General features: G+C 38.4%; 2 protein-coding genes across 2 annotated transcripts; both read right to left on the bottom strand.

Moving 5' to 3' along the window:
* Positions 1–7,002: 7,002 nt before the first annotated feature.
* Positions 7,003–12,399, bottom strand: LOC113547626 (uncharacterized). Its single transcript, XM_026948048.3, has 5 exons — positions 11,214–12,399; positions 10,705–11,049; positions 9,930–10,067; positions 9,170–9,264; positions 7,003–7,718 (listed from the first exon to the last, which is right to left on the bottom strand). Exons 1-5 carry the CDS (start codon positions 11,236–11,238, stop codon positions 7,611–7,613), a joined length of 711 nt encoding a protein of 236 aa, XP_026803849.3. The 5' UTR covers positions 11,239–12,399; the 3' UTR covers positions 7,003–7,610.
* A 1,163-nt stretch (positions 12,400–13,562) lies between these two features.
* On the bottom strand, positions 13,563–23,260 carry LOC113547632 (uncharacterized). Its single transcript, XM_034299715.2, has 6 exons — positions 20,963–23,260; positions 15,896–16,076; positions 15,448–15,792; positions 15,048–15,164; positions 14,161–14,252; positions 13,563–14,024 (listed from the first exon to the last, which is right to left on the bottom strand). The coding sequence occupies exons 1-6, from the start codon at positions 20,978–20,980 to the stop codon at positions 13,950–13,952; spliced, it is 828 nt and encodes a 275-aa protein (XP_034155606.2). The 5' UTR covers positions 20,981–23,260; the 3' UTR covers positions 13,563–13,949.
* Between the last annotated feature and the right edge of the window lie 50 nt (positions 23,261–23,310).

Here is a 23,310-nt window from a genome sequence, read left to right as displayed (position 1 = left end):
AGACCTGGCTCCAAGAATGGTTAAGCAGACTCCCTGTCACAGATCTATGAAAGCCCTCACTCCCAGCAGACTCCTGAACCTATCCTGTTTTTTAGCCCCGTTGCTATGGGAGGTCATGAAAGAGGTCCAACATGCACAGCAAGAAGACCCCATGCATCTTGAATATCAAATTGGGTGGGTGCATACCTCACCTCCAACATCCCAGAATTTCAAGGTAAGTAAAAAAACAAACATAGAACAATATGTTAAGGGGTGTTTGATATGCGCCCAGATAGATCTCACAATCATAGATCATTTTACCAAAGCCTCATTCCCCCACCCAAGTTACCCACAGCCATGGAAACCACTGAGGTATTGTTTAAAGAGGTGTTCAGATTGTATGGTCTCCCCAAGGATATTGCTCTGACCGTGGTGTTCAATTCACCTCTCATGTTTTGCACAAAAGGCTTAACATAAATGTCAATCTGTCCTCAGTCTACCATCCCCAGTTGGGAGATTCCTCCGCATGTACTGCTTTAACAACAAGCAGGATTGGAGCAAGTATCTCCTGTTGGCAAAATATGCACAGAACTTACTGGGCCCTTCATCTACCGGCATCTACCTGTTCTTGGGTTTCAACAGAGGGCTTCCCCCCAATAGCCTCATGCATGGCAGAAAACCATGGCCATGTGGCTGCTGTGGCCTTGTTCCCTGTTTCCGTAGAGCTAAAATAAAAGAATAGATGAGTATAGATAGAGTATATAAATAGATGAACTGACAGGAACAGGTTTCAAACAGTAAAAGCACCTAAAATATGCACCAAATGAAATGAATACATGACTAAATTTTTACCTACCTTATATTTCCTTTTCAGACTTGGTGCCACAATTCTCTTCAGATCCATCTTCTGAGTCTTAATATTTTGCATATTTGGTTATCCCTACATGCATAAGCTACAAAAAAATATTGTGCATGGCCAATGCTTTAATTTAAAATGAAATAACTCTAGGCCTATATAAAGTTTGTTCTCTATTGGCAAATACGAGGACAACCCCTATGATTCGGGACCCGTACTCTCACACCTGCAGAGAAAAGGGACTCTCAATTGGACAAAGAGGGCCTGGCAGTAGTATTTGGCATACAGAAGTTTCATAAATACCTGTTGGAAGATCCTTTACCATCTGCACAGACCAAAAAACTTTGATATCGCTGTTTAATGAGAAGAAACCAATTCCTCAGATGGGTTCTCCAAGAGTACAAAGATGGGCAGCGCTCCTGGGTACCTAGGAATACGCCATGGTCTACAAACCGGGCAAAGCCCATGCCAATGCTGATGCTTTAAGTTGACTGCCCATTAAGGAGGATATAAAAGAGGAACGGGAGGTTGAACAGGATCTGATGTTGGATGTGTTAGGTGATGCACCCGTGGATACCTGTCAAATCCAGCGCTGGACCTCCCATGACGTGATAATGTCCAAGGTTTGGGAATACATCCAGTGTGGATGGCCAAAAGTGTTAGACCCAGCCTTTCAACCTTTCTATCAGAGGAGAACCGAATTAAGTGTGCAAGATGGTTGTGTGCTGTGGGGGGCTAGAGTTGTCATTCCTGCACAGGGGTTAGACAAGTTGTTAAAACCGCTTCACCAGACCCACACAGGTGTTTTGAGAATGAAAGGATGGGCCATATCTTACTTCTGGTGGCCAAGTATGGCCAAAGAAGTAGAGAAAGAGGCCCAACTGTGTGAAGAGTGTCAGCAATACAGGAAAACTCCCGCTGCAGGTCTTTTACATCCATGGGAGTGGCCAGCCACACCCTGGTCTCGAATACATGTCGACTATGTGGATCTGTTCCAAGGGAGGATGTTCCTGATTGCAGTGGACTCACACTCCATGTAGATGGATGTATACCCAAAAGTGACAGCAACATCCCAAGGCACCATAGAGAAACTCAGGCAAAGTTTCAGCATATTCACATTGCCACAGATCCTGGTGCCAGACAATGGGCCTTGCTTTACCAGTGCAGAATTTGGAGCATTCATGAAAAAGAACGGAATTCAGCACATTAGAACCGCCTCTTTCCACCCATCATTGAATGGATTAGCAGAAAGAGCTATGCAGATGTTCAAAGCGGATGTAAAGAAAATAAAAGGAGATACCCTGGAGACAAGAGTATGCCGGTTCCTGTTTATTTATTGGATTAATCCACGGACTACGACGGGATTGTCTCCTGCAGAAATGATGATGGCCAGATGCTTAAGATAAACTTTTGACTTACTTCTGCCTGATCTGGCAGCCAAAGTGCAAAAGAAACAGTTAAAACAGAAAGAAGGTCATGACAACAGGGCCAAACTGTGAAGTTTTTCACTCTGTGTATGTCAGGAATTATAGCTACTGGCCAAAATGGGTGACCGCTGTGATAGAAAGATGCACTGGTCCACTATCATATACTGTCTTGACTGGACCAGGGCGTACCCGGAAAAGACACCTTGATCAGATTCGCACTAGGGATGCACTCACAATTTCAGTGTCTTTGAATGCCCAAGTCTCACTGGGTGCTGAAGAGGACATCTTGCAGCCTGTGTGTAGCTTTCCTAAAGTGTGCGGAAGTCCTCCAGAGAAAAACGTGTGAAAAACGCTGGGTCATCTGAAAGACTTAATTAAGAATTAAGAAGATAATTAATTAAGAACTGTAAAAAAGGCTTTCTTTCATAGTATGTTGAATACAGTGGCGAAGTGAATTTTAAGATTTTTTTCTTCATGCCATAGGTTAACTAATCCGAAGGAGCAAAAATTGTAGTATTTGTTCTTGTGTTTAAAGAAAAGAAGGAGTAGTGTTATAATGTTTAGCTTTTAAGGGGGGAAGGATGTAGCAGATACAGTAAAATGTGCTGTGTTCTAGCAGTTCTGGTTATGGCCACTAGAGGGGCCACTATATAGTAGGAATGTACCTAAGTTCTTAAAAAGAAGAAGAACCATGTCCATGCGGTGCTGTTGGGCTGTTGTTCTGAGAGTGTGTGTCATTAAAGTGCATGCGGCCATTTGCCTATCATTATTACAAGTTACCACACTATACATTCTCTCTTCATTTTTGACAAGAAGCCCAGGTTCTGAGGATGAAAGGCATTCCTAGAGCATGATGCTACCACCACCATATTTCACTGTATGGATGGTGTTAAATGAGGTATGGCCTGCATTAGGCTTGCACCATACAAAGCACTTTGACATTTGCCCAAATACAGTATCTTGATCTTGGTCTCATCACACCAAAAAACACATCTTCAATGGGTGACTGTCTTCTTGAGCAATGGTTTCTTTTTGTTCGCCCCCTATACAGTCTCCAATTATTCAGAACTCATTAAATGGTTGTCTGGTGCACCTTCACACCACCGTCAGCCACTGTACTCTGTAACGTGACTGTTGGCCTCACTGTGTTTTCCCACTCTGTGTTGAGTTTTGAGGGAGGGCCTTGTCTCAGTAGTACTTGGGTGGCATGATGCAGCTTCCAGTGCTTATAGTTAGATACAATTTTACACCATATTCCTGAGTTATATAATTCTATTACATTATCTTTATTTTCCTTAGGATGCTCCTTAGCCTTCTGGAGTGGGACTTAAATGATTTAATTAAGGAAAAATATCATTTAATTATGAAAATGTTATGAAAAATACCATTTAATCTACATTTGCTGAGATTCAGGATGCATGCGTGTTTGGTTTTTTCATCAAAGTTACTCCCAAATGCAGTCAGAGAGACACACAGATAGTCTAACACTTAAAATACTGGTTCTAGAGACACACATCTCTTGTTCCAATTAATCCTAAATAGTATTAAAACACACTTGGATTTAAATAATTGTAAAAATAGCAAGTTATTTTGCTTGATATTGAAAATATGATTATTATATACACAAATGTACATGAATGTATAAATCTTTGCTTCTTGGTCATATTGACTTTTAATCTCTGCCTAAATGAACAGGGAGCTTGTGGTTTAATGCAGCAGCTACAAAAACTGTTGAGGTTGTTCAGTTTTACAGTGAAGCCATAGTCTGAAACAACACAATACCAAAACAAACTGACTAGCAAGTGTGTCTATTGAGACGGAACCAGTGGAATTAGGCGCTTAGTTCGTGTGGCCTTAAATGAGCGGTGAAAAAAAGACTTTTCTGGTGTGTCTGAGAGTTCATAAGACTGCTGTTCACCACTATGGGGGGGCTTTTGTAACCATTCCGGAAACCGTTTTTCACCAAAGTGTTTTTGTGGTTTCATCATAGTGGAATGCCTACACCAAGCTGTCTTCTACCACTGCTACACCAAACAGCATGGCTCAATGACAAATCTGACACTGGGACTTCCCGAGTCCCGGCCCGAGTGCGTCTCCCTTTCCCGTCATATCTCAGTAGGAGTGCCGGACTGTGCCGGATCGTGGGTAATTTGCCAAGTGGAGTTGCACCATGTGGTGGAAAAGTCCTACATGTATGTGGAGCTGAGCAGGTGAAGGTTCAGGCAGCTTCACAGAGCTCATAAACATTCACACCTCTCAGTAACACAAATAGAAAGTGGCTAGTTAGATGTGAATAGGAATGTACAGTCAGAGCATGCTAAACCCACAGTGAGCAGTTCACATCACACACAAATAAGCACACCTATGGTTCTTTTCTCTTCAACTTCTATAAATGTTAACGTGTAAAACCCACACCAAAGCTGACCTCATTTCAGTTTTATATTAAGTTGCAAACGCTTGCATGCCTTCAGAGACATGTTCACTGCAAGGTGTGTTAATTAAAGCCGTGATCACGTGGCCAGTGCAGTAACATGAGAACCTTCTTTGTGTTTTAAAAATGCATGTTCACTTTTGGCCTGGACGTCCATCACATCAAATATATATTTGTACAGTCAGAGGTAAAGTTGTAATGTTAATTATGTTACTGCAGTAAGCTCTGCTTAGTATTTAAACCTTTAAGAGGAATGCTTATAAATAAATGCACCCTTCTGATATCATTCTAGGCAGTAAAAGCACTCTGAATCTGTTTGGTAAATCTCAAGAGCTTTGTAATGACACAAAGCTTTACCACACCCCTGCTAAATGGTTTTGATTTACTTGTTTGTTTCCAGAGTCCCAGAAGCCCCTACAACCTGGTCTACAGGTACAACTTTGCATACGCCGTAGTGTTCGATATCGTGCCGTGGCACATGATCACGTTGGCTCTCGCCATCATTCGTCATCTTGTACAATTCCTGTTACAATGGACCATAATATCAGATACTGATGTATAGGGGTGGGACAATATATTAAAAAAAAGGCATGTCATGAAACTTTGCCAAGGTGTGACGGTAAAACTAGGAGATCATTGATTTGATTTTATTTGGAAATATAAAAAATATACAGGAAAAGTCAAAAATAATCGGTTAACGTGAGTCATGGAGATAGAAAGACAACATGATAGAGGTGATATTTTATGAAAAATGTGTAGTGATGTAATTTAATGATCTCGATAGTTTAAACTCATCTCTCCATCCCCTGGTATGTTCACCTGAAACTTCTTTTCCTCCGTCTATAAATTTAGCCAAAATAAATCTGTTTTACCAACAAATGTGAAAGTGAAGACTGGCTCTGAGCAAAGTTCACCTATTACCCAGTAAAGTCTTCTGTGACGGTCACATGCGCTGTTTATTGTGAAAAAGAACTTGGGTGTTTGAGGTCAGCGTGACTGTAGTGACAAACCTACATTATGATATTACACACACACACACACACTCACACACACTGCTGTTGTTGACATTAAGCACAAATGGCAAAACTTTCCAACCAGTCATCACTTCTTAGGATTTGACCTTTGTCCATTAGCAAAAATTGAGAATTCTCAGAAACTGCTATCATTCTAATGAGTCCAGAGCAGTGTGTTCTTACTGACTAAAAGCTGGACCAAATGAGTGCCACGGCTGAGATACACACACACACACACACACACATTGTGTCATTTTGGACACTTTGTGGTTGAATCACATGACTGTGATGTTTTTCTTGAGGATCAGGAAGTTGTGGGTCCAAACATCTGCTTTCTGGGTCATAATGAGTTCACAATGAAGAAGATAACTTAAAACTTTAAAAAAATTCAATTCAGTAAATGTTAATAAAATTAACTAAAGATTATAGGAAATTATTCAGATTTTTGCAAACAAAGGAGACTTGATGCAGTTTAGCCACAAATCACACGTAGCAAAGTTCTTCCTGTCATTTCCACTAAGGCCAGCGAGCCTTCATGTTCATCTTACCCAGTGCTAGAGGTGCAAAACCACAGACAAGAAAAAAAAAACTTGTCTGAAACAAAGTTGAGAATGTTGCACAACCTGAATGTGTGATTTCTTTTTCTTAGCAGCTGTGACAACACCCCTATCACAGACTCGTGGTGTTTGAGGGAAAAGTCATTGTTTCCCATTTATAAAGGTTACATTTTGGTTGGAACATCTGGCATCAGGGCTGATTAAAAAAAAAACAGTAAAAATATCATCATAACTTGATCAGCTGCTTCTTTTTGCTTCTTTCTGCACAGAAACTATGTGGCTAAATGTAGCTAACAAGCCAACAATATATTAAATCTATATACTACACTTGGTTCAAATGACATTATTAAGCTCCATAATCTCACTTTTAAACAGATGATCTTGCAAAGTAGTAATATCCGGCATAAAAATGTGCAAAAATGCTAATTCAGAATGCTTTACTCAGCCTTTGGGAGGCGGAGCCTGGGAAGCATATCCTAAACCGCCACTTGTATAATCAAGTAACCACTTAAAAACTGAATTCACCTCTTTTCTTGCATGGAATGATCCCAAACTGTGAAAAAAATGTACATTCCAAGTTGTCCAATATGGCCACTTACATAACACTCCAGTGTTCAGCTGCACGGTGAAGTTTTGTTTATGTTTATAGATGACAGGAAGTCCCATTGTGTCCTGAAACACACCACTGAATATCTGTATGTAGCTACATTTGACTTGTAGCTCCTAAATAAGACTAAAGTTATATTAAAACAGATCATTTTACACTTTATTTCATTGCATAGTTATTTTAATGTTACACATGTAAACTAACCTTAGTATTTAAACTGAAACACTGTCAGTGCATTATGGGAATGTCTCTGCCAGCGAGACAACATATAATGAAAGTCTTGTTAGAGCAAATTGTATGCTTTTCTTCTGCTTTTTAAATGTTTCTTAAAATGGCTGACGTTCTAGTAAGAACACTGACTAGACATTTTTCAGCGTTTGAAACATGACTCACTTCAGTCCAGTGACTCAGTTCAGTGATTTGATTCTTTCAAATCATGTCTTTAAGTGACTCTTACAATGTGAAATTTGATTCACAACTTAAACAGCATTTGGAAATACACATTAGCTTATAAAGATTGGGCTTTAAAAAAAAAAAAAAAAAAAAAAAAAAAGATTTGTTCGTGCATGTGAATCAATTCATCTTCAAATGATTCATCACAAATGAATCATCCATCACAAATCAGTAGCTGAAGAAATGAGGCTTCTTTATGGATATGATGAAACATAATATGAAGTCCATGTGATGGGGTTTGAACCTGCAGCTATGGAGGTCACTCTTCTGTGTGAGGTCGTTCCGGGTCACGGGTTCGGTAGCTGCAGAAGAGCGTATGTGCTGTTGAGATTACTCATCTGAATGACATCCGTTTGAACGCACCCGTTCGTCGTGGTGTGTTGCACCTCGGCATACTGTAAGAACAACATTATGTGACTGGGTTAATAAACACATTAACTCTTTAACTCATCTGTTTAAGATGCAACACAGTGGTGAAAAAAAAATTAAATGCATTGCATTAATGTGTGAAAGTGAAGTATGATACAGTTCTTGATACAGAAATGTAAGAGCAGAGCTTCATCGGGGGAAAAAGTGGAAGGTTTTAGACTGGCCAAGTCAATCACTAGACCTTAACCCAATTGAGCAGCATTTCACCTCCTGAAGTGTAGACAGAAGGGAGAAACCCCCAAAACAAATAACGACTGAAAGAAGCTGCACTACAAGCCTGGAAAAGCATCACAAAAGAAAAATGCAACAGTTTGTTGATGTGACTTGGTCAGCTGCTTGATGCAGTTATTGCAAGCAAGGGATACGCAACCAAACATTAAGTGTTATTTACTTTAAGACTATCTGTTCCAATACTTTTGATCACCTAAAATGCCATTGTCTGCCACCAAATGTGCCGTGGTCTAAGACGTTTAACACGTCTAGATGTAATCAGGAAATGAAAGCTGAAGTTCTGATCTATTATCTCATTTTCATCTTTTGATCTCAAACCCAAATGTCTTCAGTGTATTGCAAAATCGAATGAATTGGGCTTGCTCTTTTGTTAGTTTCAGAGATGACTGTATGTTTTATGTTTATACCACAGTGTTGCATATAACCACAGCACTGTATGTATACCATAGTTCTGCATATACACCACAGCACAGGAATTATAAAGTTCTATCTGTCAATTCTGTGACTTTTAGATGTTAAACCATTACATTGCGATCCTTAGTAAGGTCAAAGTACATACAACTGTTTTACTGTATTTTTATACTAATATAACTTGTACATTAAGTTACATTCTTTGATAGGGGAGAGAGAGTGTGCCACAGTTTTAATCCCGTAAACAATTTTTAGAATGCATTTTTTTAGCATATTATCAAATGATAGTAGGAAACTTATCTAGACTTTTATATTTTTTATTTTTAAATGTACTTAAAGTGTACTTGTAATTGATTATAATAATGTTGCAAAAGATGGGCATCATTTTGAGTGCAAATGCATCAGGGCATTAACAGCTGTGGCGTTTCTGTAACGTAGATCTTAATATGTTTTACCAACTCATGCACACATTAACACATTGTGGTCTGTCTAAATGCATCTTTCAGATAAGGGACTTTCCAACTTCACTGCTAGACCATGCCCACATATACAATGACTCAAACAGTCAATTATTACAATAAACAACACTGAGGAAGTAGAGTCCAAGAGAGACTTTAACACACTCATCTTCCTGATCACAGGAGAGTTTCAGATTCATTTCAAAATCATTTTTAATTTATCACGTGAAAATGACCTGAGCAGAAGCTCAATGGTATGATATTTAAAAAGTGCATTATTAGAGCCAGGTTTCAAAAACAAAGAGCAGTTAGCCTACCACGGGGCCGGTGTTGTCCTGATGCGGCTGTAAACCGGGATCTGGAGGTTGTGCTTGAGTTTTTGGAGGTCTTCTGCAGTGACGAGCTGTAAGAACTTAAACATAAAAATACAGAATTAACCCAGCGCTAGTCAGGATTTCATTAATCTGTCTTTATTATATGTATGAACGAGGCCTGTGTGTCAATAACTATTAATAATAAATTATATGAATTATAATATTGATTAAGCAACAATGCATATCTAGTTCTAAAATGGTCATGTGTTATATATTTCTTGCATTTTTGTCTGTATAAAGAACTATTTTTAATGGTGATTTTAGATTAACTGGTGTCGAAACTGTGGTAAATAAATCACTTCAGATCAGTAAACAATCTTCAGGCAGTTTAGACTTATGTAACAGGATAAAAAAACTATATTTTACTTCATTTAGACTCAAATGTAATCAGATTTATCAGGTACAGTTACTGCGTACACAAGTTTTATTCTGCACAGTAAGTACATTATACCTACATAAATATATCACAAGCATGTAATTAACAAAAGATAATTTTGGAATTACTAGACTGTAGATCTGAATATCTGGTGCAGAATTGTTGTATGAAAACCTTTTAGTAATTTCATTTAAGGTCAGTAGAGAACGCTAAGACTATTAGAGTGATCAGAATTACAGATTTGTATTTTCAGTTGTGCAGAAGTACACTCTCAGTATATTCTCAATTACTGCCACATCACCAGAATACACAGTAAATTAAACCCACCTGTAACTGCAACGACCAGAGCACAGTTCATTATTCCTGATATGACGAGAGGAATTGACCAGTGACTGTTCACTTCATTTTTACTGGATGTCTGATTCTGCCACTGATTACTGTCTGATGTCTGATTTTCTGGAAACACTTTTAAAAATATCAGATAGTTGGGATTCCGTCATTAAACAACCCACTCAGTTTATCTACAACATATTTTGTCACAGTATGTTTTACATCAGACATGGTCTAGAACAGGGGTTCTCAAACTTTTTCCATAGCAAGGGACCACTTTCCATGTAAAATAAAATTCCACGGACACCCTCAACACAGATGTATTTATAAAATATTATGAAGTATGAGGCTCATTATTTGTGTCCAATAATATTTTGTCTATTTATTTATGTTTTAGAACTTTCTATTAATGAAATTACCACTGAAAGAAAACACATTAGATTTAATGTGACATTATTGAATTGTCAAGGTTTGGATTATAGCCATGTGATACAGTTGACCAGACAAACAGGCTAATAGCTTAATAATAATTATAATACGTTTGATAATGGTTGTGATTTCTATCAACGTAACCAAATGAAAAAAAATCTCAGATACCACTTTGAGAACCACTGATCTAGAGAGACAGATTATAACAATAAAATAGCAGGAGGAACATTTCTTGAGTTTTTGGAGTGTCTGAAAAAAATGTGTGTACATTAGCAAAAGTCGCTTTAAGCAAAAACATGGCTATTAAAGGATATTGCTGTAATTTTGTTTCAAATTAACTCACCAGCTGAGTGATTCTGGGTGTAAAGTCTGATTCCACTGCTGATGTCGGGAGGTGAACCAGTTTGAATACAATAATACACTCCTAATTCATTAGTACTGATGTTGTGTATAAATAAACTGCTGTTATATTGCACTGAGAATCTCTTGCTGAAGGTCTGGTTGCTGTATTGTGGTTCCCCGGGACTCTGTCTGAAAGAGCGTAATATAAACAGTGGAGGTTCTGACGGCTTCATCAGGAACCAGTACACATCTTTTACAGACACCTCACACTTTAGAGTCACGTTTTGTCCCAAATCTACCGACTTCTCTGTGAAACTTTCTGCAGCTCCACAGCACACAAGTAGATCTAGCACAAAACAAAACAAAACAAAACAGAAAACCCACATAAACACACATTCACGCATTGCTGGTTTAGAAACCACTTGTCCGTTCAAGCAGGCAAACATCTCAGAAGACAATTGGAATATATATGGAAAATATGGTCAATTAAAAACTTGTTAATTTGCTTACAGAATTGAAGTTGTATAATCCTCATGCTGAATCTGGAGCGCTGTTCACAATTTCTAAACCCTCAGAAGTCGCTCTGCTTCAGTCAGGAAACAGTGAGTACAGGAGAGAGAGGAAGTGCTCTGACCACAACTTTTTTTTTCTAAAATCTCCTCCACGCTTTAGACGTTGTGTCATATGTATAGAAAACATGCATGCCTACAAAATTAAAGCTCAAGACAATCACAAAGAACATTTATTTAGTTTGGTAAAAAGCTGCAATTTTACAGAAACCATACTTTTCAGCTTATTAGTTGTCCTGAATGAGCCATCTGTAGATTTATGCTGGAAACTTTTATGTCATCTTTGTATAAAACACTATTTAAACACTGACCTGAAAAACTTCCTTCATGCCTTATCCTGGTCAGGGTCACGGTGGATCTGATGTCTATCCCAGGAACACCGGGTGTGAAGTGGGAATACACCCTGGAATAGACCCTACATTTATCCCCACGTCCATCTCAGGGCATCATATACACATACATTCATACACTCATTCACACCTAGGGGTTATTTAGAGTCACCGCTCTACCTACTGGCGTGTTTTGGGAGGTGGAAGGAAACTGGAGAATCCAGAGGAAGCCCACTGGACAGGTTATTATGATAATTAGGTGGGAAAATTCTCTGTGTTTGGTAAAAATAAAATCATGCGTCTGAGGTTTCCGAAGTTTCTTGAGCTTATTGATATAAAGGATGAACCTGTCATTTTGCACCAACAATCTAAATTTGAAATTTTCAGCCTCTCTCTCTCTTTCTGTGTGTGTGTGTGTGTGTGCCCATTTTAATTTATTGATTCATATTTGGTCAAAGCATGGTTCTGGTACTGAAACTCGCAATACTACACCTGGAATTGGAATTGAATCCAACATTTTGGAACTGGAAGTAGGTTTATCGCTGTATATTACTCATTGGAGTGGATCAGCACTCTCAGATATATTGCCCTTTACAAACACTACACACACACTGAATACTAAATCACAAGCTCCTCTAGTGGTAACCAAGTGTTATAACATCAGATGAAGAATTTAATTTAAATTCATGTACACTATATTACCAAAAGTATTCGGTCACCCATCCAAATGATCAGAATCAGGTGTCCTAATCACTTGGCCTGGCCACAGGTGTATAAGAGGCATGCAGACTGTTTTTACAAACATTTGTGAAAGAATGGGCCGCTCTCAGGAGCTCAGTGAATTCCAGCGTGGAACTGTCATAGGATGCCACCTGTGCAACAAATCCAGTCGTGAAATTTCCTCGCTCCTAAATATTCCACAGTCAACTGTCAGCTTTATCATAACAAAATGGAAGAGTTTGGGAACAACAGCAACTCAGCCACGAAGTGGTAGGCCACGGAAACTGACGGAGAGGGGTCAGCGGATGCTGAAGCGCATAGTGCAAAGAGGTCGTCGACTTTCTTCACAGTCAATTGCTACCGAGCTCCAAACTTCATGTGACCTTCAGATTAGCCCAAGTACAGTACGCAGAGAGCTTCAGGGAATGGGTTTCCATGGCCGAGCAGCTGCATCCAAGCCACACATCACCAAGTGCAATGCAAAGCGTCGGATGCAGTGGTGTAAAGCACGCCACCACTGGACTCTAGAGCAGTGGAGACGCGTTCTCTGGAGTGATGAATCACGCTTTTCCATCTGGCAATCTGATGGACGAGTCTGGGTTTGGAGGTTGCCAGGAGAACGGTACATTTCGGACTGCATTGTGCCGAGTGTGAAATTTGGTGGAGGATGAATTATGGTGTGGGGTTGTTTTTCAGGAGTTGGGCTTGGCCCCTTAGTTCCAGTGAAAGGAACTTTGAATGCTTCAGGATACCAAAACATTTTGGACAATTCCATGCTCCCAACCTTGTGGGAACAGTTTGGAGCGGGCCCCTTCCTCTTCCAACATGACAAGCAAGGTCCATAAAGACATGGATGACAGAGTCTGGTGTGGAGGAACTTGACTGGCCTACACAGAGTCCTGACCTGAACCCGATAGAACACCTTTGGGATGAATTAGAGCGGAGACTGAGAGCCAGGCCTTCTCGACCAACATCAGTGTGTGACCTCACCAATGCGCTTTTGGAAGAATGGTCAAAAATTCCTATAAACACACTCCTCGACCTTGTGGACAGCCTTCCCAGAAGAGTTGAAGCTGTAATAGCTGCAAAAGGTGGACCGACATCATATTGAACCCTATGGGTTAGGAATGGGATGGCACTTAAGTTCATATGTGAGTCAAGGCAGGTGACCGAATACTTTTGGTAATATAGTGTATGTATCATCATCCCAGTGGCTATAATGAAGGCATGTTTAATCATCATTTTTGGGTAGTGAGTAGACGATTCAAACAGAGACTTTTTCTGAAAGAAACATTTTATTTACAACAGTATGTTATGACAGTTTCTAAAAGCAGCAAGAAGAGACCTGCATTAAAACCATCTTCCATACTAATGTATTACAAGCTAAATGTGCTAAATCTGACCAAATATTCTGTTTGATTTAGATTAAAAGAGCATTTCAGAGGCCATTTTTCTGCAAAACAGAAAACAGAAAGCAGTATGTGTCTGTCTTCCAGGTTGCATGAGCTGCCGTTGGTGTGCAGACTTTACCACAGTCCTGTAGCAGAGTTAAAAAAAAACACTCAGCTGCACGTTGACCAGTAAAGCTGTGTGTGTGTGTGTGTCTGTTTGTGTCTTGATAGGAGGGGTTAGACCTCAGGGGGAAGCTGAGTAAACTCTACCACGGTGAAGGTGCTGTCTCTCTGCATACGTGTAAAGCAATTCTGCAGAAGACCGCAAAAGTCATTAGGATGTCATTATGCTCATAAACACAATACTCATGTACACAATAACGTGGGAGAAGTACACAATAAAGAGGAAGAACAGAGATATTAGCTACTAGATTAGTGACAAATTTACCTGTGATCCACTGAGCTGCTCTTCCTCATGGTTTGGAGGCTGCAGTCGGAACTTTGGGGAATTCGATCTTTCACAGCGGCCCCCAATCAGGACTGAAATGTCAGTAAAGCATTTGAAATCAATCTAGCTGATTGCAGTGTGGAGTTCTTCTATTGACTTAATAAAACTATAAAACCACATCACACCACAATATAGTCAATATTGTTTATACTGTGATGATACTTAACCATTAATTTTTAAAACGATTAATTTTAATGTATTTAATAAAACAAAAAGAAGTATATGCCACGATTTAAAACAAACATTTTCAGGAACAACACAAAAAAACTTAGAGCATTTTAATTTTTTTTTTTTTTTTAAAGAAAATCAATAACAATTTCATAATTGTTTAGTAAACTCTATTAAAAGTCTAACAAAATTAATGATTCATAAACTTGTACAATTTTTAAAATATTTGTAATAATTAGAACAATAAAATTCAAAAATATAAATTTATATTATTTATATTATAGTAATATCACCATTATTACAACAATATAAATATGCTATTAATTATTGAATTTATAATATCCAATTATTAAATAATTAGTGCTATTAAATAAGGCACTATAATATTCTTACAACTAATATTATAATAATTTATAAACGATTCATTATTAATATATTATTATTATTATTAATTTATATATTATTATTAATTATCAAGTATTGATGTTAATAATATTTACAATTGATTAAAAAACATTTTTAAATCTGACGTTTTATAATTTCCTACAATAATAATATTGAACTATTCTGATCATTTCAATATCAGTATCATGGAGCAGGTAACACACAATAACGTTTTTAATGAGAGGATTTGAAGAATGTTCAACAAAAAGCTCTACCTGTGACGGAAACGATCACAACACAGTTCATTATTCCTGATACGATCATGATTCTTCTCCAAAGTTCATCTTTATCAGCTATCTGATTCTGCTGCTCAATCTCACACATCTGATTGTCTGGAAATGATTTGATGAAGATCAGATAGCTTGATGCGCGTCATCATTAAACACATTGCTCGCTTTATTTACACTGAAATATTTTAGCAAAGGTGATTTTTTTTTTTCAAAAACAAAATGGTGGAAGAAATTTTCTCTGAGCCACTGAGGCTTTTACCGAGAAACACAAACCGACAGGAAAAAACAAAAAACAACAACAACAACAACAACAAAATCCTGTGTTGCACTGCTAGTTAAATGACATAGTATATTTCATGTCTTTTTTTTTTTAATATAAACTCACCAGCTGAGTGATTCTGGGTGTAAAGTCTGATTCCACTGCTGATGCTGGGAGGTGAACCAGTTTGAATACAATAATACACTCCTAATTCATTATTACTGATATTGTGTATAAATAAACTGCCGTTATATTGCAGTGAGAAAGTCTTGCTGAAAGCCGGGTTACTGTAATCTGTCCTCAGGGATCTGCTTGAGAAAGAGCGTAATATAAACAGTGGAGGTTCTGGCGGCTTCATCAGGAACCAGTACACATCTTTTACAGACACCTCACACTTTAGAATCACATTTTGTCCCAAATCTACCGACTTCTCTGTGAAACTTTCTGCAGCTCCACAGCACACGAGTAGATCTAGCAAGTAAAAAAAAGTAAAAAACACACATACACACACATTGTTTGGAATAACATAACATAATTTAAAATTAAAACACTGAACAGATGTAAATAAACTCACAGAAGTGAAGCTGTATGATCTTCATGTCGATGCTTGAAGCCCCTGTAAAACCTCTGAAGAGTCTACAGTCACTCATTGAGTAAACATCAGACGCAGAGTAAGCGGAACTGCGATCCGACCACAACTTTGTATTTTGTTCATTTCTTCGACCCACGTTTCCTCCAGACATTTCCTTGTGAGTCTAAAGAAAAAAAAAAAAAAAAAAAACCTGCATGCACTCACAGAATTTATTCAGAGGAGAGATATTTAGGTCTTCATGGGAAACTTTATTTAACATCATAAAATTTTATTATAATATTAGCAACCAGGTACCCATCCATACTACTGGACAGGTCCACTTCTCCCCCGCCCATATTAGTGATGGACACAACTTGTTCATGTTGTTAGCATGCTCGCAGTGAGATACCTGAAACTTAAGATGGAGCATTGTTCAACTCAAAGTGTCAAGTACTGTATTATTAATAAATATGTAAAATGCAAATTGTACTTTTCACAAGTATACTGATTTTACAGTTGTCAGGAAAAGATTTTAGAGCTTTGAGTCATGCCTGACTGAACTACCACTTGCTAGCTAGCTGACATTATCCAGACTTTGAGTCTAGTGAGTCTCGAGGCTAGTGAGTTTCTAAAGATTGTGACTGTGGTGAGACTTATGTCAGTCTGGGAAAAGCCATGTGACTTATGCAGTGAATCATCTGACTGGTTTGGCTTCAGAGGTGGAGCTTCGAAATCTGGCAGGATTCAGTGTTTTAAAAGGACCTGAAACGACGTTTTAGTCGTGAGTTGTGTAGTAGGAAGTGTATGCTGGCATTGTGCAGGGCACAATTATGGACAGTTTATTGATGGAGCCATTCAACAATATTCAAAAATGTATCACCACACAATTACACGAATCAGCCATAACATTAAAACCACCTGCCTAATATTGTGTAAGTCCCCTTTGTGCAGCCAAAACAGCTCTGATCCGTTGATGCATGGACTCCACAAGACCTCTGAAGGTGTGCTGTGATATCTGGCACCAAGATGTGAGCAGCAGATCCTTTAAGTCCTGTTGCGAGGTGAGGCCTCCATGGATCAGACGTGTTTGTCCAGCACATCCCACAGATGCTTGATCGGATTGAGATCTGGGGAATTTGGAGACCAAGTCAACACCCGGAACTCTTGTCATGTTCCTCAGATCATCCCTGAACAATTTCTGCAGTGTGGCAGGGCGCATTATCCTGCTGAAAGAGGCCACTGCCATTAGGGAATACCATTGCCATGTATTGCAAGGAATGTACTTAGTCTGCAACAACGTTTAGCTAGGTGGTACGTGACCTGCATATTGCCCAGACCATCACACTGCCTCCGCCAGCTTGCTTTCTTCCCTAAGTGCATGCTGGTACCATCTCTTCCCCAGGTATCCTTCTTTGGACCACTTTTGGTAGGTACTACCCACTGCATACCGGGAACACCCCACAAGACCTGTGGTTTGGAGAAGCTCTGACCCAGTCGTCTAGTCATCCCAATTTGGCCCTTGTCAAAGTTGCTCAGATCCTTACACTTGCCCATTTTTCCTGCTTCCAACACATCAACTTCGAGAACTGTCTGTTCACTTGCTGCCTAATATATCCCACCCCTTGACAGGTGCCACTGTAACAATATAATCCATGTTATTCACTTCACCTGTCAGTGGTTTTACTGTTAAGACTGATCAGTGTATATTTCCACACACAACATGACAAGTGGCATCAATTAATTATTCAGTCAGGATTTTATTTAAAGAGCACTTCAATAAGAGGAACACTCTTCATAGAAAGAGTAGAAATGTACATCACAGTATCTGACCTGCCAACTGAAATACATAACAGGACAGACAATTTCAGACAATCAGTCTGGTTAAAGGACATGTACATCACATGCAGAAGATCCATTAATGGTGTCTTGGCTGAGTGCACATCATCACCACCCACGTATGCTATGAATGAAGTTTCGAGTATTGAACCGATTTTCAACACCAGGCTACCCATGTTGAAATTCTGAAAAATAAATAACTTCTAAATGCACTAGCAAACCATAATAAACCATCCATCTTGGATGGACGATCTAAGATGGTGACACGCTAGGACGCAGCAGCCAGTCCGGATCCAGCAAAGGTGCTTATTTTTTTGCCTGCACATGTTCGTTAATGTTGTCTCTAAGCAAATGCACATCCAAAGTAGTCATCAACTCATATGTGATCTCTGGACGCTGTTGGACATCAGAACAAAATGCAAGACAAACATCTTAGAGTCAGATGCCAGTCTGACAACAGAGCTCCACAGCCTTGGCTTGCTACAGCAGAGATATACATATCTAGATGCCATTGGCTTGGCTGCAACGCGTTTAGCAAGTTAGCATCAGCGCCACATTGGGGCGGTATAGGGCTATTATCTGCTGGCAAGTTCTGTGGGGCTCAGTGACAAAATGCCACAACATTGTGTGGGCAGTGGTAGCTTGGCGGTTAAGAGGTTGATTGAAAGGTCAAGAGGTCAAACCCCAGCACAGCCAAGCTGCCACTGTTGGGCCCTTGAGCAAGGCCCTTAACTCTCAACTGCTCAGATGTATAAATGAGATAAATGTAAGTCGCTCTGGATGCATGTACATGTGTAGTCTAGAATGAAGCTTTTAACATTGTGCACTTTCACACAAGCTCATCGTTTATGATTATTTCACTCATATACAGTCACAAATGTTCAAAAGACTAAGTAAAAAAAAATGAACAAACGTCATGTATCACGTTGCATTTTTATGTATGGTGCAGGAACTGTAATACAATTTTTGTAAAAATAAACAAAACAAACAAACAAATAAAGGGCTCAATGTGTAGTCTGTTTTAAATGTTTTGAATCACATTATCACTGACAGAATATTTGAATATATAGTGACTATATGAATAGGTAGAATATGTTTAAGTAATACAGTCTTGTATATTTGTGCTTATTCTTCAATGACATCTTACTACAGCACTGTCACTTATTTCCATAAAATAAAGGAGAGAGAGTATGCCCTTCCCACCGAGGTCTCTTATTTACTGGATAGTCTTGCCACTTTGTTTTCATTCCAGAACTATGAAACAGCCATATAAATCATAGTGTCATATCAATTTTTGTCCAACAAAAACAAAAGTGTAAACAAAAGTTTAATATTTTAAGTGCTTCACATATTCATTTGGTTCAGGTGTAAGTAATATGAAGCTCATATCACGATGTCAAAGAGCATTTATGGCGCCATCTGGCATTAAAATTAATCTAAAACTAAAATAACTACAGTGCAGGTACACATAGGTCGCAAAACATTTCAAGAGTAAAGATAAAACTGGGTAGAAAAGACTCACACCCGAGTACAAAATAAGTGAAGGCGTGACAATACCGCTTATGAGTCCGCATAAGAGTCTTATTTGGAACCTTGGAACTGAAATTTCACCTGTGTATTTTTTTAAAGCAAAGAGTAATATTAATCCCTTTATTAATACCATCTATTTATAACAAATGAATGAAATATCACTCCAAAAAATAAATGAATAAAATTAAATATACTGATTACCAGTGAAGGCAAATAAGCCTCATTTCTGAATTATTTAGTAAAGTTCACTCACCAGATTTACAAAAGTTTCACTAAGTGAATGAATCAGTAATGCACCAAGTGTGTTCATGTTACAGCTGATTTAACTGCCCACAAACTCTGTAAAACACAAAGCGGCAAAGCTCGATAAACGAGGGCCGATGTTCGCACACAGACCAAGACAGCAACTTGACGAGAAATGTTCATGTGAAAATGTCACTAAAGCAGGCCTTAGAAGCACTGTAAAGAACTTCTGGAGATATTAGTATAAAAAAGCTAGTGAATATACACAGTATATTGATTGTAGTGAAATGCTTGGTAGCGTTTTATAAGCTTACAAAAGCACATTTCAATCTAACAGAGTCAATTAAAATTCAACAAGTCACAACCAGTTCATTCAAAATGATACACCTTAATGCTCATGTGTCAAAATCAAGGGCTGTACAGCCCCTGCCTTGTTTCATTTGTGAACTTGCAATATAGTATATACTATATTTTATATATATATATATATATATATATATCTGGGAGTTGAGTCAAAATGATGATTACAGGGCTCACAAAAACCCTGATGTGGCCCAGACAGAAAGCAAGTTGTTTCACATGCCTACCCTAAGGGGAAGTAAACTGCAAGCAAGCTTTCTTTTGATTCTGAAAATACAGGAAGCCACGGTAATGCACATCACAGATATAAAACAATTCTTGTCAAACAAGACACTGCAAAACTGGAGCTTTTAGTGACACCTCACAGTGCGTGAATGTTAACTACTACTAGGTTTTCTACAGCGACACATACAAGAATGATGAGCAATAAAACATGGTAAGTACTGGACCTATCATTTGCCAGTCAAATTATTATTACAAATTTGACTCTGACTCTGAGCTCCGGCATGTTTGTATGCGTCAAAGAATTGTATTGTGATAATTGTATTGTGTCAAATAATCATCAAGATTTTAAAAAGAATTAAAAAAAAACAACTACCATTGTTATACAAGCAAAGTAACATAAAGCCTGTCAGATAGTAGTTATTCTGACACTTAACACTATTAATAATTACACCGATTTTAATAACATGGGTTTTTTTTGTGATATAGTCTGTAATTTTGTGTTGAAAAACAACCAGAAAACTGTTCCTTTATTCTTGAAAGATTGAGGATGTAAAAGTTTTTAGTACAGTGTTATGTTTCACAACCAGTCACCCACAAAAGTATCATTTTGGAACACAAAGCAAGTGAATTTGGTTTGACAAGTGGTACAGCTCAACAGGAGGAGGCTACATCCTACATACAACAATTTAAATGTGGTACTATATGAAGTGAAGTGAAGTGAAGTGAATAAAGTATATTTAACATTTGAGGTACCACATTCTCATGATAGCTGATTGTAAAACAATGAATGATTGCAAAACAACTCAAATGGGGAAAACCCCACAGAGGCTTATGGGACCTCTCGTACTGCAAATAACGAAGGTTCGAGTCACTTACCCCAATGCCAAGCATCATCAGGAGCGAACCTACTAATCATATTTTTAAGTGCTCGATTAAACCGTTTGACCAGGCCATCTGTTTGCAGATGGTAAACACTGGTGCGAAGCGATTCAATCCCTAATAATTTGTATAGTTTGTGATATAAAGGGCGTGCCCTGGTCAGTCAGGATCTCTTTCAGTATCCTGACTCGGGAGATTATTCAGAAGAGTGTGTCCGCAACACTACATGTTGAGATGTTGCAAAGAGGCACTGCTTCCGCATATCGCATTGCATAATCCACTATGACTAACACAAAGTGACAGCCTTGTGAGCACCTCCCTAAAGGCCAGACGAAGACCATATGAATTCTTTCGAAGAGGACTGCGAATAATGGTAATGGGCGCAACGAGGTGGCCGGTGGATTCAGCAGCAGACACCCGGCTGACCGCGAATGCCTGGCCAATAAAACTAGCCATTAGATGGTTGAGTGTCCTGTCCTAGTTTCCCCTCCATGGGATTATAATGAACTGAAGATTTCCCGATGGCTCGTCAGTACCAACAATTGGGTTGTTTTATCCTTAGTTTGAGTGATTACTCTCACTTGGTCAAAAGCATGGTGAAGAGACTCCACACCTGTCTGTTCCAGGGGGAAATCCCCAAGGGGCAACCCCACAGAGGATATGCATGCACACACCTCATCTTCACCAAAAGTGCATTTCCCAAAGCCTCGCACTGAACCAGGTTTTGATGCACTGAGGGCTGATTACACCCCGAGTCCACCAAGACCTGATGTGTACTCCCTTGTATATTCACCGGGATGTGGTACGTACCTGCTCAATAGGGAGAGGCCTGGCGCGTGTCACGGATCCTTATCAGAGTTCCCATGTCCATGAGAAAACACTGGTGGAGGTTTAAACTGGGTTCGGGGTGTTGGGGCCCCGGCACCTCAGACTAACCAATCAAACTAGCCTGGCACCAACAAGCATATCACGGTCATTGTCACTGACATCACATTTTTTCCCCATTCGGATGATTAATGTGAACATTGACTGAAGCTCTTGTATGTGAATGATTTCATATTCCACATGATAGTAATTGCATAAAGGTGTAGGTGTACAGATATTCTTTAATAAAGTCATCTATGAGTGTATATACTGTATGTGTGTGTATATCTATCTATCTATCTAATTATATAATCATTAACATTATTAAAAAGGATAAATACAAGCAAGACAATTTTACATTGCAACCACACACCTAGTTTTATTAAAATCAGTATTTGCTGCAAGTTTCGCAAACTTCAGAAAGGACAGGGACAGAAATATCTGAGTGACTTCATGATTTATCAAAAATGTACCTAGTGTTAAACTGACTTCAATGGAATAATACAAATTAGGAATGTGTCTTCTCAAAAATATCATTAACACTGAATAAATAAAGCTCGGCCATAACTGCATTGAGATACAAAATAGAATAAATAAAATGAAATAAATAATTATACAAATAGTAGTGATGAATACACCAATAACCATGTTTCAATCCATAGATAAGTGCTTGTTTAAGGTCATAAAAATGTCAATGCTACTGAAATTAATATACAGTTATATAGTGCTAAAATACTTTGGTTTTTTTTTTTCCAACATAATATAGCCATTTTTATTCAAATGATCACCCCTAGCCCTTGGTAGGTAGTATTTTTGGTGAGCATCTATATGATGCTGATAGATTTTTCCATATGAAAGGATGCATGAGTAGAGCAATTGTTTGGAGGGTCATATGTTGATGAAGTTTAATACTTATTTAACTGCTGTTTTCAGACAACAGTTTGATTATCATTTTATTTAGAAGTTGTAGCATATGTTTTTCCTACACTGAAAAAAAATTCTCAAGGCGCATCAAAAAATCTGTTTTAAGGGGGTAACCTGAAGTATGCTTAGAATTGCTTTTCGAATGTTGAGATGAACATTCTCCACACAAATTCATGGAGTCCCCAAATCCACATGGCGGTTAACAGCAGGAAATCACATACAGCATCAGCATAGCTTTAAAGATTATAATTCTAAAGAGACAATAATCCTGCAATAATCCAAAAAAAAAAAAAAAAAAAGCTCTGGGCAGTCTCTGCTTAATCCTCATATGAAATAAACTTGACCTTAGAATCACCAGTCATAAACAAATAATAATATCCCTGATAAAACCTAATAAGAGGATTCTTCGCAGCACATCTTGTCAAAGTTTTTTCTAGGATAATATTACTATGGTTTCTCCGGTAATAAATATTAATGTTAACCACACACACACACACACACACACTTATAAAAAAGAGTGCTTGCTAAATACTTTAAACACAAACTCTTTAGAAGTA

Source organism: Pangasianodon hypophthalmus, chromosome 25 (genome assembly GCF_027358585.1).
Source record: "Pangasianodon hypophthalmus isolate fPanHyp1 chromosome 25, fPanHyp1.pri, whole genome shotgun sequence".
In the NCBI taxonomy this organism is placed as follows: domain Eukaryota; kingdom Metazoa; phylum Chordata; class Actinopteri; order Siluriformes; family Pangasiidae; genus Pangasianodon; species Pangasianodon hypophthalmus.
This window is presented reverse-complemented; position numbering and strand designations above follow the sequence as displayed.

Coding starts and splice junctions, on each gene's coding strand:
- LOC113547626 (XM_026948048.3), bottom strand. CDS start 11,238: ATGAGGATTATACAACTTCAATTCT. Junction 10,068..10,704: donor CACCCAGAATCACTCAGCTG/GTGAGTTAATTT, acceptor TATTTTTAAAAG/TGTTTCCAGAAAATCAGACA. Junction 7,719..9,169: donor AGGACAACACCGGCCCCGTG/GTAGGCTAACTG, acceptor TTGTTCTTACAG/TATGCCGAGGTGCAACACAC.
- LOC113547632 (XM_034299715.2), bottom strand. Junction 15,165..15,447: donor CACCCAGAATCACTCAGCTG/GTGAGTTTATAT, acceptor AATCATTTCCAG/ACAATCAGATGTGTGAGATT. Junction 14,253..15,047: donor TGTGATCGTTTCCGTCACAG/GTAGAGCTTTTT, acceptor CTGACATTTCAG/TCCTGATTGGGGGCCGCTGT.